Here is a 12908-nt window from a genome sequence, read left to right as displayed (position 1 = left end):
AACGAAGACGGCACACTGGCACGCTGTTGTTTGAAAACGCGCGGGCCCTGAACGTATGACAAATTGTTGCTCCGCCTTGCTCTCTAAAGTTCTTGAGACGCCATGACGTCATACTGTGGTCTGTGTGTGTGTGAGTGTACGTGTGTCGCGAAAGTGTAGTGGTGCATTGTGTTGTCCCAGCTGAAACTGGTATCTTTGTAGTTGTTAGCATACGAAGAAATGTTTTAGTGGCACCTTGCATAGTTCCCGAGTGACAGGAATATTTGGTAAGCATTGTTCTTGCCGTTCTTTGGCGTTCATGGGTCCATGAGTTACCTCTGAAATTTGCAGAATGACCTACTTGCTCTAGTATCCTCCATCTGTCAAGGTCTAGGTTCGCAACTAGATCATAAAGCTCTCTGTGTATTTACTGCCATTAATTACGGTTAATTCCTTGGTGACATTTTGTCGAAGGGTTTTGTAAGATCGTAATTGTGTTTCTTACGGAGTGAACCTAACCTATTAATCTGTACCAACAAACCTCAAATCGTCTGCTTTGGTGTTATGAAAGATATTGACAAACATATGGACTGTAATGTGGTATAATTTTAATTTTTATCTCACACGCTTTTTGTTTGTTTTATTCTCTATAGTATTTGTTTCCATTTGTTGCATCATTATGAATAGTCAATGGTTTAGTATTATTGGGGCAATCATTTTTCACACAAATATTTTGTTTCAAATACTGACCCCCTTTTTTTTTCAGATTGTGTTGTTATTTCCCGGATGCTGCCATGGGGTTGCTTTTTACAAAGATTTGGAGCCTGTTTGGAAACGAGGGTAGATATTGAGAACATTTTCTCAACTGCTTATAAAATACACTCATTCAGTTCTTTTGTTATAAAGCTACCTTTGTATTGTGGTCACTCTGTTTCAGAGCACAAAATCGTCATCGTTGGTTTGGACAATGCAGGAAAAACAACAATCCTCTATCAGTTCTTGATGAATGAAGTAGTGCACACTTCTCCCACAATTGGATCAAATGTGGAGGAAGTTGTTTGGAAAAACATCCACTTCATGATGTGGGATTTAGGAGGTCAACAAAGCTTACGGGCAGCATGGAGTACTTATTACAGTAATACAGAGGTATAGTGCATTTCATGATATATATTCATATTGATGTTTGACATTGTTTTCCTGACACTACCTTTTTTTTTCCAGTTTGTTATAGTCGTTATAGATTCCACTGATAGGGAACGTTTGACAGTAACAAGGGAAGAGCTGTATCGTATGCTCAGCCATGAAGACTTGTCCAAAGCAGCTGTACTTATTTTTGCCAACAAGCAAGACCTGAAGGGGTCGATGACTGCAGCAGAAATATCCAAGCAACTTGACCTTACATCAATTAAGAAACAGCAGTGGCATATTCAGTCATGCTGTGCATTGACGGGAGAAGGGTAAGTGTTATGCCTTCAAACATGCAGGAGATTATATTTTAAACAACGCTAATTCTTTCAATTTCTTATGTGTAGGCTTTATCAAGGGTTGGAGTGGATTTGCAGTCGATTGAAAAAGAAGTGAAGAAGAAGCAAGACATAAATTTTGAAGAGTGCCTTGTGTTGACCATCTGAGGTCTTCCTTGTGTGAAATTTCTAAAAGTGACAAACATTTACATTGTGTGTGAGAGAGAAAAAGTGAAAATGTTTCTGTTGATAAGATAAAAAATGTATGTTTTTTCTTAAAGAGATCTTTATGTCATCAGTTTTAACTTGCTAGGCTTGTAAGTGTGCAAGTGGATTCTAATGTCATTGCCAGAAGGGACACCTGTTTCTGTTTGGGTGTGATGTCTAGTATAAGTAGGTGTGTATTTAAAAGATGAGATGACTAGTCTCTCAACGCTATCAACAAACCTTTCAACTCTTAATAAATTTAATGTGCTGGTTTCAGCAATTCTATACAAGGATAATTCCTGCTCTCATGGCCCAGAAGCTCCATTATTTCCATTTTCTGTAATGCTGCGACATACATTGCCACTCTATTGGAAAAGCAGTAATGAATGCTGAGGTATTAATTGGAATATGGCAAATAAATTTGGGTTGTTGTCATATCACTAGATACTGTACCCCTTCTGTCAATGACACAATGAGTTAGTATGAAATTGTTACAGGCTGTGATGTAATTTGATTGTTGAGGTGAAATGCTGTCTAGTATAAATGACAGCAAAAGTTTTTAATTTCCTCAATAGTACTGAAATAGATTGCCTGTCTTCTCTCTTTTCTGCTTTCAAACCTGGTGAAAAGGCCAAGCTTTTAATTATGTTTTTCTTTCTCTGTTAATATTCCAATGTACTGTATGTAATTTCATCTCTTTACTCTGCACTGTACATCAGGTAGTGTTATTTCTGCTTAGTGTAAAATGAACTGGAGTTACCAGGAGTTACTGTAGCTTGCTGACACACATCACTGACAGCTTCACAGAAGCTGACAAAATAAGTTATTCTGTTCATTTTGCCTTAATAATGACTACCTTTTTAATGTAATGTTGTCTTTGTAAAATTGACAAATATCTTTGTTCGGGCATCCTTCTAAAGACTTTGAGGCTACACTAGAACTGGCACAAAACATCACATTTTAAGTAGGCATTGTCATTGCAGTCGAATGCATTTTTCAGTTTTTGAATGTTGAGTGCTAAGATTTTCTTTTTTTTTAATCTTTCTTCAGAAACATGCATTTGTGGTTTCATCACTGTTTACTGCCAAACTTATCACACATTGCCTGCTGCTGATTGTTTCCTTTTTTCTTGGGTTCTTTACTTTGAATTTTTGTGCTTGGTTCTTGAGATCTACAATTTAAGTTTGTGTGTTGTAGATTCCAGCCCTTTGATGGGGTTATCTGTGATGCATACTTGTGTACAGTACTGTTGATGAATACGTATTATGTAAAGTTACTGCAGTAAACCAATTGTTCTATGTATTAATGGAGGGATTAATGTTACATATGGTCGCCTTGACTCAACTCTGTTACTCATGTTACCAATTTTTATGTCTAGTGATAGAGAGTTGGAGTTGATGGGTCCATGCCACTTAAATCTTAAAAAATAAAATAAAAAAACAACAATTTAAGTTTAAGTTTAAAGTTAAGAAATAAATCTGCACTTAAAACATGTGAACAGCACTGCTGCAGTAAACTATGACTGATATAATGATGACCGTTTTAGTGTCAAACGTGAGTGTTCTTTGACTATGTCAACAGTCTCCTCTGGTGTGGGTAGTCTGTGTTTCAAGGTACAAACAGAACTGTGTATCCCTGTTATGGCTGAGAGGCAGGCAAAGGCACAGGTTGTATGATATGAAAATCAATTTCAAGTTGTCAGTTGGCATAACTTCAGAGAAATGCCAAAATCATGAAAGTGCCATCTGGAAGCATGATACAGCATAGTAGACCCCTTTTTAAGACTGTTTTGATAGAGGAAATATGAGTTGAAGGATGTTATATGAATCACCTCTATTTCTCCAAACAAATTCACAAAACTGTCTTATGTTAGGCTCTGCTGCTATCTCATTGTTATGGATTGATCGCTTGGCTCTACCTCAGCTAGCCCTCAGCATGTCAATATGGAGGTTCAACTGGTTGGAGCTGTGGCTTCAAAGTCAGCACATGAAAAGTCTTGCATGCAATTGTCTTCATGTAATGCTTAGTTTTATGACGGTTGCAACTTTTTGGGTTTATATTTTTGTACGATTCAAGAGTTTACATGCAGCATATCTGCATGGTTTTCATAATTATTTTTCCAGTTGTGTGGTGTTTCCCCTGCTGGCATATTATAAATTTTGAACATATTTCTTTTGATAATGTGTTTCTTTTACTGGATTGTAAGTATGCATTCTGTTCAATTGAATCATCCCATTATACATTTATTTAATGATTACTATTTTGCATTACATGGGAGATGATTTTTTGTATAGTTGCTGCAAGTTGTTATGTGATTGACTTTGGTATATTGTGATATGTATAAATGAAGTTTTAATAATCATCCATTAAACAAGCCAATTTATAGTTTCTCTCAAGAATTAGAGAGATTTTTATCTCATTTTGCTCTCAAAGACTCAGCTCATGTTTTCTGACGTTTGCAATATTTACCATCCTCGCTGAAGTAAAATTTAAGCAGCAACAATTGTTACTTCTGATGGAATCAGTTCAAAACCTTTATATTAATATTAATTTACAGTATATGTGTATGCCTACACTCTGTTCTGTCTTTCAGAGAAAATTACTGGAGTCATGTTATTTTCATGAACAAGTATGTTGTGACTGTTTAATGAAAGTATTCTTGAGGATGGTTTTTTTAAATATCTTGCCATCATTTACATGATGTTGGGTTTTTAGTTGTTCTATTGAAAGCCCTGGCCCATCTAGAGTTCGTCAGGCTGAATCTGTTGTAACAGCTTACATGTAACGACATAAATAAAGTTTATCTTTCAACTAAAGCACTTATTTCAACCACCTTTCCTAACTGGTCGGAAGTCAAGAAATAAAACAAGACCGTAGTGCATTTACATGTATTTATTGATAAATAAAAACAGAGAGGAGACCGACATTTCAATGTGAAGGGTGCTGCAGTTCCAAGACACTTTGGATGCCATGCTTGCGTGTGTGTGTTGGGCTCGTTGGACGTCAGCCCAAGCGTCGCAGCGAAGTCAGCAGGAAATCGGTGTCGAAGCCCGCCTCGTTGTCTTCTCTGGACTGGAGGGACTGGCACACCGCATCGATGCGGCACGAGTCTGGAACGGAACAGAACAGAACACAGGCAGTCAGGTGAGCGCGGGGAAGCACCAGCCGAGCGATTCAGAAGAGCCGTTTCATCGCTCTGTCTCTGTCGCACTCGTGGGGCTGTCCACAAGGGCCAAGGGTGCGAGGGAGACGGAGCCAAGGCCTCACCGTGGGTGCAGCACACGCCCTGCGCCGCGCACCTGCCGGGCGCGCTGCCGTCGGGGGTGAGGTCGGCGCCGCAGGGGGCGTCCAGGGGCAGCCCCGCGAGGGCCGAGGCGGCCGAGGCCGTGCTGGCTCCGCTGGCGGACGGCGGCGGCGCGCAGTGCGGCGGGAAGGCGACGGCGCGGGTGCAGGTGCCTCGCGAGGCCATCACGCAGCCGAACAGCGGACTGCAGCAGATGCCCGGGCCGATGCAGAGACCCTCACCGCCGGGGCCGCACGCCGCGCACTGCACCTGCAATGCAAGCGCGCAAGCGGTCATTCCCTGCTCCACGTGCGGGGCGCCAAGGCGGCCTGGTTGGTGGTGACGTACCTCTCGGTTGCGCCCTGACACCGCCCCCGGCACGGCCACCGCGCTGCCAGACCGCTTGCCGCCGCGGGGGCAGTTGGTGATGAGGCACGCCCAGCACGCCCCCAGCAACGCGAGCAGCGCCGCCACCAGCAGCAGCCCGCCCCCCGCGCCGCCCCTGGCTGTCTTCATGTCTCGCTGGAGGTGGTGGCAGTCGGTGGTCCTCAGTCGGCCGTCGCGGTGCGGCTCTTGGCGTGTTGGCGGAGCGAGGTGCCGGCGGAGTCTGAGGCCGACCCAGGGGCGGCGCCAGTCTTATACCCCACGAGGCAGCAGACGGATTCCGCTTCTTTCGCGCCAGAGCGGGACACCCCATGGGTGCGAGAGGGACAGGAGGGTTGCGGCTTGGGCTTCCGTATGCAAAGACGTGCACAATGCCCCCGCCCTTCGCTAGCATTGTCGCGGTGCCTGCGCACTGTAGGCCCCGGGACCCCGGTGGCATCGCCGAGTGGGAATAAGCATAAGCCCACCCCACTGGCCACTACCGCAGTCACGTCCAGGCCCACGCCTTGGTGACGTCGTGTGCATGGGCCCTTCTTACAGGGCCACGCCTGGAGGGTAGGCAACTCGCGCCATGGACAATGTTTCGGAGTGGTTGGAATAAAAGGGAACGAGTTATGGAGTTGCATGTTTATTATCACTAAAATACCAAATGTTTACATAAAACACATGCTCCAATAACTTAGTGGCTACGGAAGGTGTGCTATTTGATAAAGAAATGCAATACATACAATTATGCCTTAATTATTATTCTCTGAAAATTACACTGGAGCAACTGAACCGAAACGGCTATTTTTTTGGCACTTCCCAGAGATTCACCACCAGCTGCTCAACTTAATATTGATGCACAACCTTAGTATCAATATATCTATTGATTATGAAGTAAATTATGAGTATAAAGTAACACATTCACACTAGAAACACAAAAAGGAAATTCTTTTTTACAAAAGGTAAAGGAAGAAAAAGACACATACTCAGATATACTCCTCTGATAAATAGAGAAATCACATCACAAACACCTTCTCCACCTTCTTATAAGGAAATGTCTCTTTTGTTTTGGGACAAATAATATTTCCATTATTTTCAGAAGCCATTTGCTGCAATGCCTAGAAAGAATGCACCAAAATTTAGAAGAGATATGATCTTTGAACGGTCATTAACATGCTACAGTGTTTCTTTGCCTTACCTGTTCCCCATAAACATGGCCATTGGGTAACATCATTGGTTGGTTGTGCTCATTCAGAGGCAAACCAGAAATACTACAAAACAGACGTGACTGGGAGCAATGAGCCATTGGCAATGGTGCAGCCAGTTGATTGAAGGACTCGTTGCAGACTGGGCAGCTGGGATTTCTCCTCTCTTTGCAGCCACGGTAACACTGAGTAAGCGATTAGTTAAGGAACATTGGTTTCAAAGCATTGATAAAGTCATGTCTGCAAATAAAACATTTATCTACTGCAAGACTCAAAATTGTCAATAAAGGATATGGAGTCTTCAGTGCTGAAAGGCCTGCCTCCAGAGTTACAGTGAACACTGATTGATTAGACATATGGAACAGACGATAATATTCATGGCGGAACTGCTCAATTAATCGATCCCAACGGCGTTCATCCAAAAATTCTTTGTATGGCGAAAGCTCTGCAAGACAAAAACAATAAAATATACACATGTAACACAAGATTCTACCACATTGGTAAGTAAATGAAACAAATTAACACCAGAACTAGTACCTGTATTAGTTGGGAAGGCTAAAAGAGCCATGCAGTGTTGAACATCCTGTAATTGATCTTCTTCAAAATTTGAAAAATGCTTCCTGGCATGTCTATTAGGAAAAAGCAAAACAGAATACATTTTGATTTATTTTAGCTAAGCAGAAACTGTCAACATAAAATTTAACTAATAAAAATGAAAATACCTCACAGCATCCACTCGCTTGTCAGCACGAACAAGTTCCACATATTCCTGAATTCTCAAATTAAATTCCATGTTAGATTTTAATTTGCGCAGCTTTGAGCGATTGTCCTGGCACCATGCAAGGCATTTGGAGGTCTCCCTCTCAGCAAGTGATTGCTCAACTTCCCTTGATGCCAAAAATACATCTTTAACAAAAGAAATAGGAGAGGTAGCTTAAGTGAAGGACAGGACATTCTTTAACATGATTTGGAAAGGTAGTTAGGAGCATGATGTATTACCTATATTGGTCAAGTCTCGTAGGTTGGAAGTATCAGCAAGACGAGTTGCAGTCCCATAATAGCCTTTGCGTAAAAAATACTCCACTAGCATGCGGTCCAATCTGCTTCGCCTCCACTGGCTTCCACCAGTAGCATGTTCACGAAGATGTTCCAGACGGCGTTTACAAACATACCCTGCTTGGAGCTCTTCTGAAATACTTTCCTCAGCCTTAAAGAATAGAAAAGATTGTAAGAAAAGAAACTAACATGAAGAGCATGAAGAACGAAAGGTTAGTGATGGTGAAGACAAAAGTGGCTGCATAGGTGTGATACCTTTCTCTTCATGACACTCAGATGTTCAGCAACTCCCCCTAGCAATCGGCTTATGTCTCCAGCTCGAACAGTCTCTGCAGCGAGGCCTTTTTCAAGCTCCAAAGCAGCAGAACGAACATGAGACACTTTCAAGTCAATCCCCTTCAGAGCTGCACGATATTTCTTATTCAGCAGCTCATAAGGAACCTGTAAAAACAAAAGTTTTAACTAATTTTTTAACAACAAAATAAGTGGAGCAGAAAATGGAACTGGAATCTTGTGGCTGGCAAAACAATTAGCATAAAAGCAACCTAGGTTATGTTCTGGAATTATTTTTTAAAATTCACATTAAGTTTCAACGGCCATAAAATAAACAGTCGTTATTTTTCGACGAGTTAGAAACTAAATTCAACGGTAGAAAGCCAAAATAATTTATTAGCATCAAAGAACTTGAAAACAAAAAGGACAACCTAAATTCCGTCGTAATTTGGCAGTTCGTTATGAACGGGAGATTTGTCTCACCTTCAAGGTAGGATGCTCTAACGATTTCAAGTCAGCCATTGTGCACCTTGTACCCTTTGACTGATTGCACGTTCACTTAAGTATTTGCGAACAACAACAATGACAAACAGCCTACGCCATAATTTGGAAGTTGGACAAAGCAGCTGATTCAATGGCGTAGAGTCCTACGTCGACTATCGCATCGATATGTTGTGAATTTATGTGACCCAAATTTGCGTGAATTTCAGATAATGTTGAAGTAATTCATGACATGACAGCCTTAAAGCAATGTGAGTAAAAGGAAAATAGAGTCAAAATTTTCCAAAACGTCTTCTGCTTTGTTTACATGTTGCCGGCCTGCCACTGGCCAACCTGATCAGCTGTTAGGGGTGGGGGAGGAAAGGGGTGATCTGATCTGTCATCTGCTGGTGCTGGCTGCCAGTTTAGCAGGAAATGTAAGAACATTGTGCCCCTGCATCGGTAATTGTTTCGATTGCTGCTGTTATTTGGGAAAATTTTTTAATTCTGCTCATGTGAGCCCTATTGCTTGTCTGTCATGTTCTTAAATTCCTCAACGGTGAACTAATATTTCTTGGCTTTGGTTATGAGTACATGGTTTCCTTTGTTCAGAACATTCCTAATCAAAGATTCTGTGCTTTCGAAAAATAGTAAATAACTCAACATGATTTTTCATTACAGATGAATGACGTTTCAAAGTCACAAGCTCTTGAATCTGATAATTATCAAACCAAATCAAAAAAAAATTCTGTGTCAAATTCTAAGAAAAGATTAGAAGATGACGATCTTGAGAAAGTCAAAGATAAGGGTGAAAAGAGGACAAAACGAAGGAAAGCTAGTGACTCGACCAAGAAACTCAAGAAAGAGGATCTTGTTGAAGGCAAAAGCGCCAGCCGGAATTCATCTGCTACACCGGACAGCGAGCCAAGACAAGACCAGTCAGATTCCCCTATTACAGATGATGTATTTGAAGGTTCAAACAGCTCGCTAGAGAGCAATGAGGTTTTATCCATGGGTTCACTATTGAAATCAGTTCTAGACCGTAAAAAGAAAGTAAGTCTGTTGTTAACAGTGGCAGCTGCTGTAGGTCTAAGGAACTAAATATTTAATTTACCTTCACTTGTTGCAGCTTTTATTGGAATCAGATGAAATACAGCAGTTTTTCAAGGAACACATGGTGAAGCAAGAGCGGTGGGATGGTCCAAGTTAATAACTCCATTCCTTGTTGAATAACAATCTGCTGTGATATTACAACTGTTAAAATTTTAGTTTTGTTTGTTACAAAATATCGTACTTTTAAAATCTTGACAAAATCTTGTACATACTTTTAAAATCTTGTTTGACTCTGCCTTTCATTTAAAATGTTTTTTGTACTAAGTTACCCTTACTCATTGCACTGTATTCTTTTTTCACTGAGAAATAATAGTCATCCTTTTTTCTGTACTACTTTATTTTACATCACTCTCACCTCGTAACTCACGCCTTATAATAAAATATTTCAATAGAAATGGCACTGAATGGAAGACATGTTGCATTGGAAGACATAGATTGGAAGACATTGATTCATTGATGGAAAGACATCATTACCCTTAACTGCAGAGCTCTCTAATACATAGCCAGAGCATAAGCGCTTGTTATTGAAAAATACATGGCTGTTTAGATAATACAAATCACACACATTTCTAAAATACTTTGTACATGGGCTTCATAATGGAAGCCTCACTATAAATAGAGATGAACCAAGAAGGTCTACTTGGGAATACATGATGTGGATCCACATGATGTGTGTGGATACACCAAGCTTTGAATGGAATGGTAAAAGTAATAATAACAATTACAAAATGGCAAATAATTTCATGACTAGTATAAGATTGCCGAATCAAACATCAAAGATTCCCCCCTCCCCTTTTTGATAGTGCACTAAAAACAATATAATTCATTCACAATTTTGTTAAAAAAATCAAAGTAGTAAATTAACTTGAAAATGACACAGGTTTAAAAGCATATCCGCATCCTTTCAGAATTCAAAGGTTGCCAAAGCACATGTATTTCACATCAGTATACTCCTCAATACCATGGTGGGAGCCTTCACGTCCAATGCCAGATTCTTTGATTCCTCCAAAAGCTGCTTCAGTGCTAGAAATCATTCCCTCATTAATTCCAACCATACCAACTTCAAGTGCCTTACCAACTCGCCAACATTGGGCAATATCGCCACTGAAGAAGTATCCAGCCAATCCCACTGGTGTGTCATTTGCAATCTTCAGGCCTTCTTCCTCAGATTTAAACCTATATAAAAATAAATAAAAGGTACACTCATTCAAAATTTAGATGGAAGCTTGAATGCCACCGAAGGTAATTCATTAAATAACTTACTTAATACAGGCAACAACTGGTCCAAAAATTTCTTCACGGTAACAAAGCATGTCTGATTTGATATTAGTCAGCAGAGTAGGTTGGTACCACCTTTCTCCCAATTCTTTAGCTGGACCTCCTCCAAGATGAACTGTGGCCCCCTTCTTCACTGCATCTTGCACGATGTTGTCCACCTAAACACCGAGTAGATATTATTAAAAGTGAAACAAATCAAAAGAGTCACCTCACCATGAGCATGGACTTACCCGCTGCAGTTGAGTGACGTTTATTAAGGGACCAGTGTTACAGCTCTCGCCAGTTCCTTGCTTCAGTTCGGTCTTCATTGCAACCTTCAGCTTCTCTACAAACTGGTCAAAGACAGATTCTTCAATGAGGAACCTGTTGGCACTTACACATGTCTGCAGAGCCAAACAAACAAAAGAAAACATGTCTACCATGAGTAATAGGGAATACTGTAAAAGCAAAAAATAAAGTGTTGTGAAATAGTTTACACACTTGACCACAATTCCTAAACTTGGATGCCATTGCCCCTACAACAGCTTGATCCAGGTTTGCTGACTTGAAAACAATGAACGGTGCATTGCCTCCAAGTTCCAGGGAAACCCTTTTGATTCCTGAGGCACACTGTTGGTAGAGAATCTTTCCAACAGCAGTGGAGCCTGAAGGTAAAATAAAAGTTGGAGTAAAACACAAAACACAGAGAAAAAAAATTAAGACATATTATTAATACCTGTGAAAGAGAGTCCTCGAACAAGAGGACTTTCGCATAAAATTTTTCCCATAGGTGCAGCATTGTCTCGACTTGCCGTGATTACATTCAGCACTCCCTTAGGGATACCCGCATCATGGGCCAATTGAGCTAATGCAAGTGCTGTAAGAGGAGTGTCCTCTGCAGGTTTAATCACACATGTGCAGCCTGCAGCCAAAGCGGCTCCAGCTTTCCTTGTTATCATTGCATGAGGAAAATTCCACTGAAATACAAATCAGGAAAAGTTGACAAGTGCTGTTTAGACAAGAGTACTCAGAAATTCAAATTCAAAATTATTTTCTTACAGGTGTGATGAGGGCAGCAACCCCAATAGGTTGCCTAATGAAAAGCATTTCCTTGGATTTAGCAGGGCTGGCTGCAATTTCTCCCTAAATAGAAACAAATATTGAAAGAGTAACTAACACAACAATGCCTTATCACTAAAAGTCCTTTCCACCTGAAACTCACATTAATCCTACGCGCTTCCTCAGAGAACCATTCAATAAAAGAGTTCCCATAGAAAACTTCGCCGAGTGACTCTTTGAATGGTTTACCCGCCTCAATGCTGACTAAACGGGCCAATTCCTCCTTGTTTTCTTCAAGTAAATTGAACCATTTACGCAGCAAATTGGACCTCTCCTGCATCAGAAAAATACAGGATTTAGAAGAGAGGTTACAACACCTCTTTTTAAATTTGAAAGAATATGAAAAATAGTGAGAAAAGAAATAATTCTTGAACCTTTGCGGTGGTGCTTGCCCATGGCTTGAATGCGCTGTGTGCAGAATCAATGGCTGCCTTTGTATCTTCAACATCCATGTCAGGCACTTGCCCAATAACACTTCCATCAGTGGGGTTTATTACATCGAAGCTTTTTCCTTTCTTTGAAGTGATCCATTCTCCATTCACAAATGCTTTGTCACGAAGCAAAGACATGTTTCTTTGCATCAGACTGAACGCACTCCTCTGGAAAGACCACAATAAAGAAAGGGTGAATAAATATAAAAATAAATGATGATAAGACCTTTGAACTCTCACTATCTCATCAGAGACTTCAAAGACCGCACCACGTAGGGCACTGAGCAACCAAGAGATAAGGCAAGCCAAGGTTCTGTTAGAGTCAACAAGGAGCAGGCATTCCAGGGAGGTGCTGGCTGTTCAAGAAACTGTCAAAAGCAGGACAGGTTATGTTATGGTTTGCAACTCCCACGAAAAGTCGAGTGAAGCTGACCTTGATGAGAAGCGATCCTATTCCGACGATGGCCATAATGAAAATCTAGTAGACTTCAGGATCACTGCTTGACAACAGCCTCCAGCCAATTGAAAGATCAAGTACAGTCCCACATGCTAAATTGCTGTTAACGAGAGCAGGAGCAGACGACAAGAGGTTTCGGTGTGTGACCAACCTAAAATAAAAAAAATGTACTAACAGTCAACGGGATAAATGTTTATTTAAAATAAGACAATGTCG

General features: G+C 40.9%; 5 protein-coding genes across 8 annotated transcripts; 2 read left to right on the top strand and 3 right to left on the bottom strand.

The window, feature by feature from the left end:
- The first annotated feature begins 107 nt into the window (after positions 1 to 107).
- LOC117653052 (ADP-ribosylation factor-like protein 5B) lies at positions 108 to 4460 on the top strand. Its single transcript, XM_034398406.1, has 5 exons — positions 108 to 266; positions 746 to 819; positions 917 to 1125; positions 1201 to 1436; positions 1512 to 4460. Exons 2-5 carry the CDS (start codon positions 774 to 776, stop codon positions 1558 to 1560), a joined length of 540 nt encoding a protein of 179 aa, XP_034254297.1. The 5' UTR covers positions 108 to 266; positions 746 to 773; the 3' UTR covers positions 1561 to 4460.
- A 66-nt stretch (positions 4461 to 4526) lies between these two features.
- LOC117653051 (oxytocin-neurophysin 1-like) lies at positions 4527 to 5810 on the bottom strand. Its single transcript, XM_034398405.1, has 3 exons — positions 5281 to 5810; positions 4917 to 5202; positions 4527 to 4759 (listed from the first exon to the last, which is right to left on the bottom strand). The coding sequence occupies exons 1-3, from the start codon at positions 5446 to 5448 to the stop codon at positions 4653 to 4655; spliced, it is 561 nt and encodes a 186-aa protein (XP_034254296.1). The 5' UTR covers positions 5449 to 5810; the 3' UTR covers positions 4527 to 4652.
- A 118-nt stretch (positions 5811 to 5928) lies between these two features.
- LOC117653050 (E3 ubiquitin-protein transferase MAEA) lies at positions 5929 to 8504 on the bottom strand. 2 transcript variants are annotated; one of them, XM_034398403.1, is made up of 8 exons: positions 8319 to 8504; positions 7818 to 8003; positions 7506 to 7713; positions 7229 to 7412; positions 7044 to 7135; positions 6801 to 6951; positions 6500 to 6695; positions 5929 to 6419 (listed from the first exon to the last, which is right to left on the bottom strand). In XM_034398403.1, exons 1-8 carry the CDS (start codon positions 8355 to 8357, stop codon positions 6318 to 6320), a joined length of 1158 nt encoding a protein of 385 aa, XP_034254294.1. In that variant the 5' UTR covers positions 8358 to 8504; the 3' UTR covers positions 5929 to 6317. The 2 variants fall into 2 exon arrangements, with proteins under 2 accessions (XP_034254294.1, XP_034254295.1); XM_034398404.1 differs by having other exon boundaries at positions 8267 to 8334.
- On the top strand, positions 8447 to 9758 carry LOC117653053. 3 transcript variants are annotated; one of them, XM_034398409.1, is made up of 3 exons: positions 8447 to 8587; positions 8997 to 9368; positions 9445 to 9758. In XM_034398409.1, exons 2-3 carry the CDS (start codon positions 8997 to 8999, stop codon positions 9523 to 9525), a joined length of 453 nt encoding a protein of 150 aa, XP_034254300.1. In that variant the 5' UTR covers positions 8447 to 8587; the 3' UTR covers positions 9526 to 9758. The 3 variants fall into 3 exon arrangements, with proteins under 3 accessions (XP_034254300.1, XP_034254299.1, XP_034254298.1); XM_034398408.1 differs by lacking the exon at positions 8447 to 8587 and adding an exon at positions 8690 to 8777; XM_034398407.1 differs by lacking the exon at positions 8447 to 8587 and adding an exon at positions 8752 to 8874.
- On the bottom strand, positions 9695 to 12829 carry LOC117653049 (succinate-semialdehyde dehydrogenase, mitochondrial). The gene is made up of 9 exons (XM_034398401.1): positions 12669 to 12829; positions 12179 to 12403; positions 11908 to 12078; positions 11745 to 11828; positions 11422 to 11662; positions 11187 to 11350; positions 10937 to 11089; positions 10692 to 10864; positions 9695 to 10604 (listed from the first exon to the last, which is right to left on the bottom strand). Exons 1-9 carry the CDS (start codon positions 12702 to 12704, stop codon positions 10340 to 10342), a joined length of 1512 nt encoding a protein of 503 aa, XP_034254292.1. The 5' UTR covers positions 12705 to 12829; the 3' UTR covers positions 9695 to 10339.
- Between the last annotated feature and the right edge of the window lie 79 nt (positions 12830 to 12908).

Source organism: Thrips palmi, unplaced genomic scaffold, assembly GCF_012932325.1.
Source record: "Thrips palmi isolate BJ-2018 unplaced genomic scaffold, TpBJ-2018v1 HiC_scaffold_8, whole genome shotgun sequence".
NCBI classification, from domain to species: domain Eukaryota; kingdom Metazoa; phylum Arthropoda; class Insecta; order Thysanoptera; family Thripidae; genus Thrips; species Thrips palmi.
This window is presented reverse-complemented; position numbering and strand designations above follow the sequence as displayed.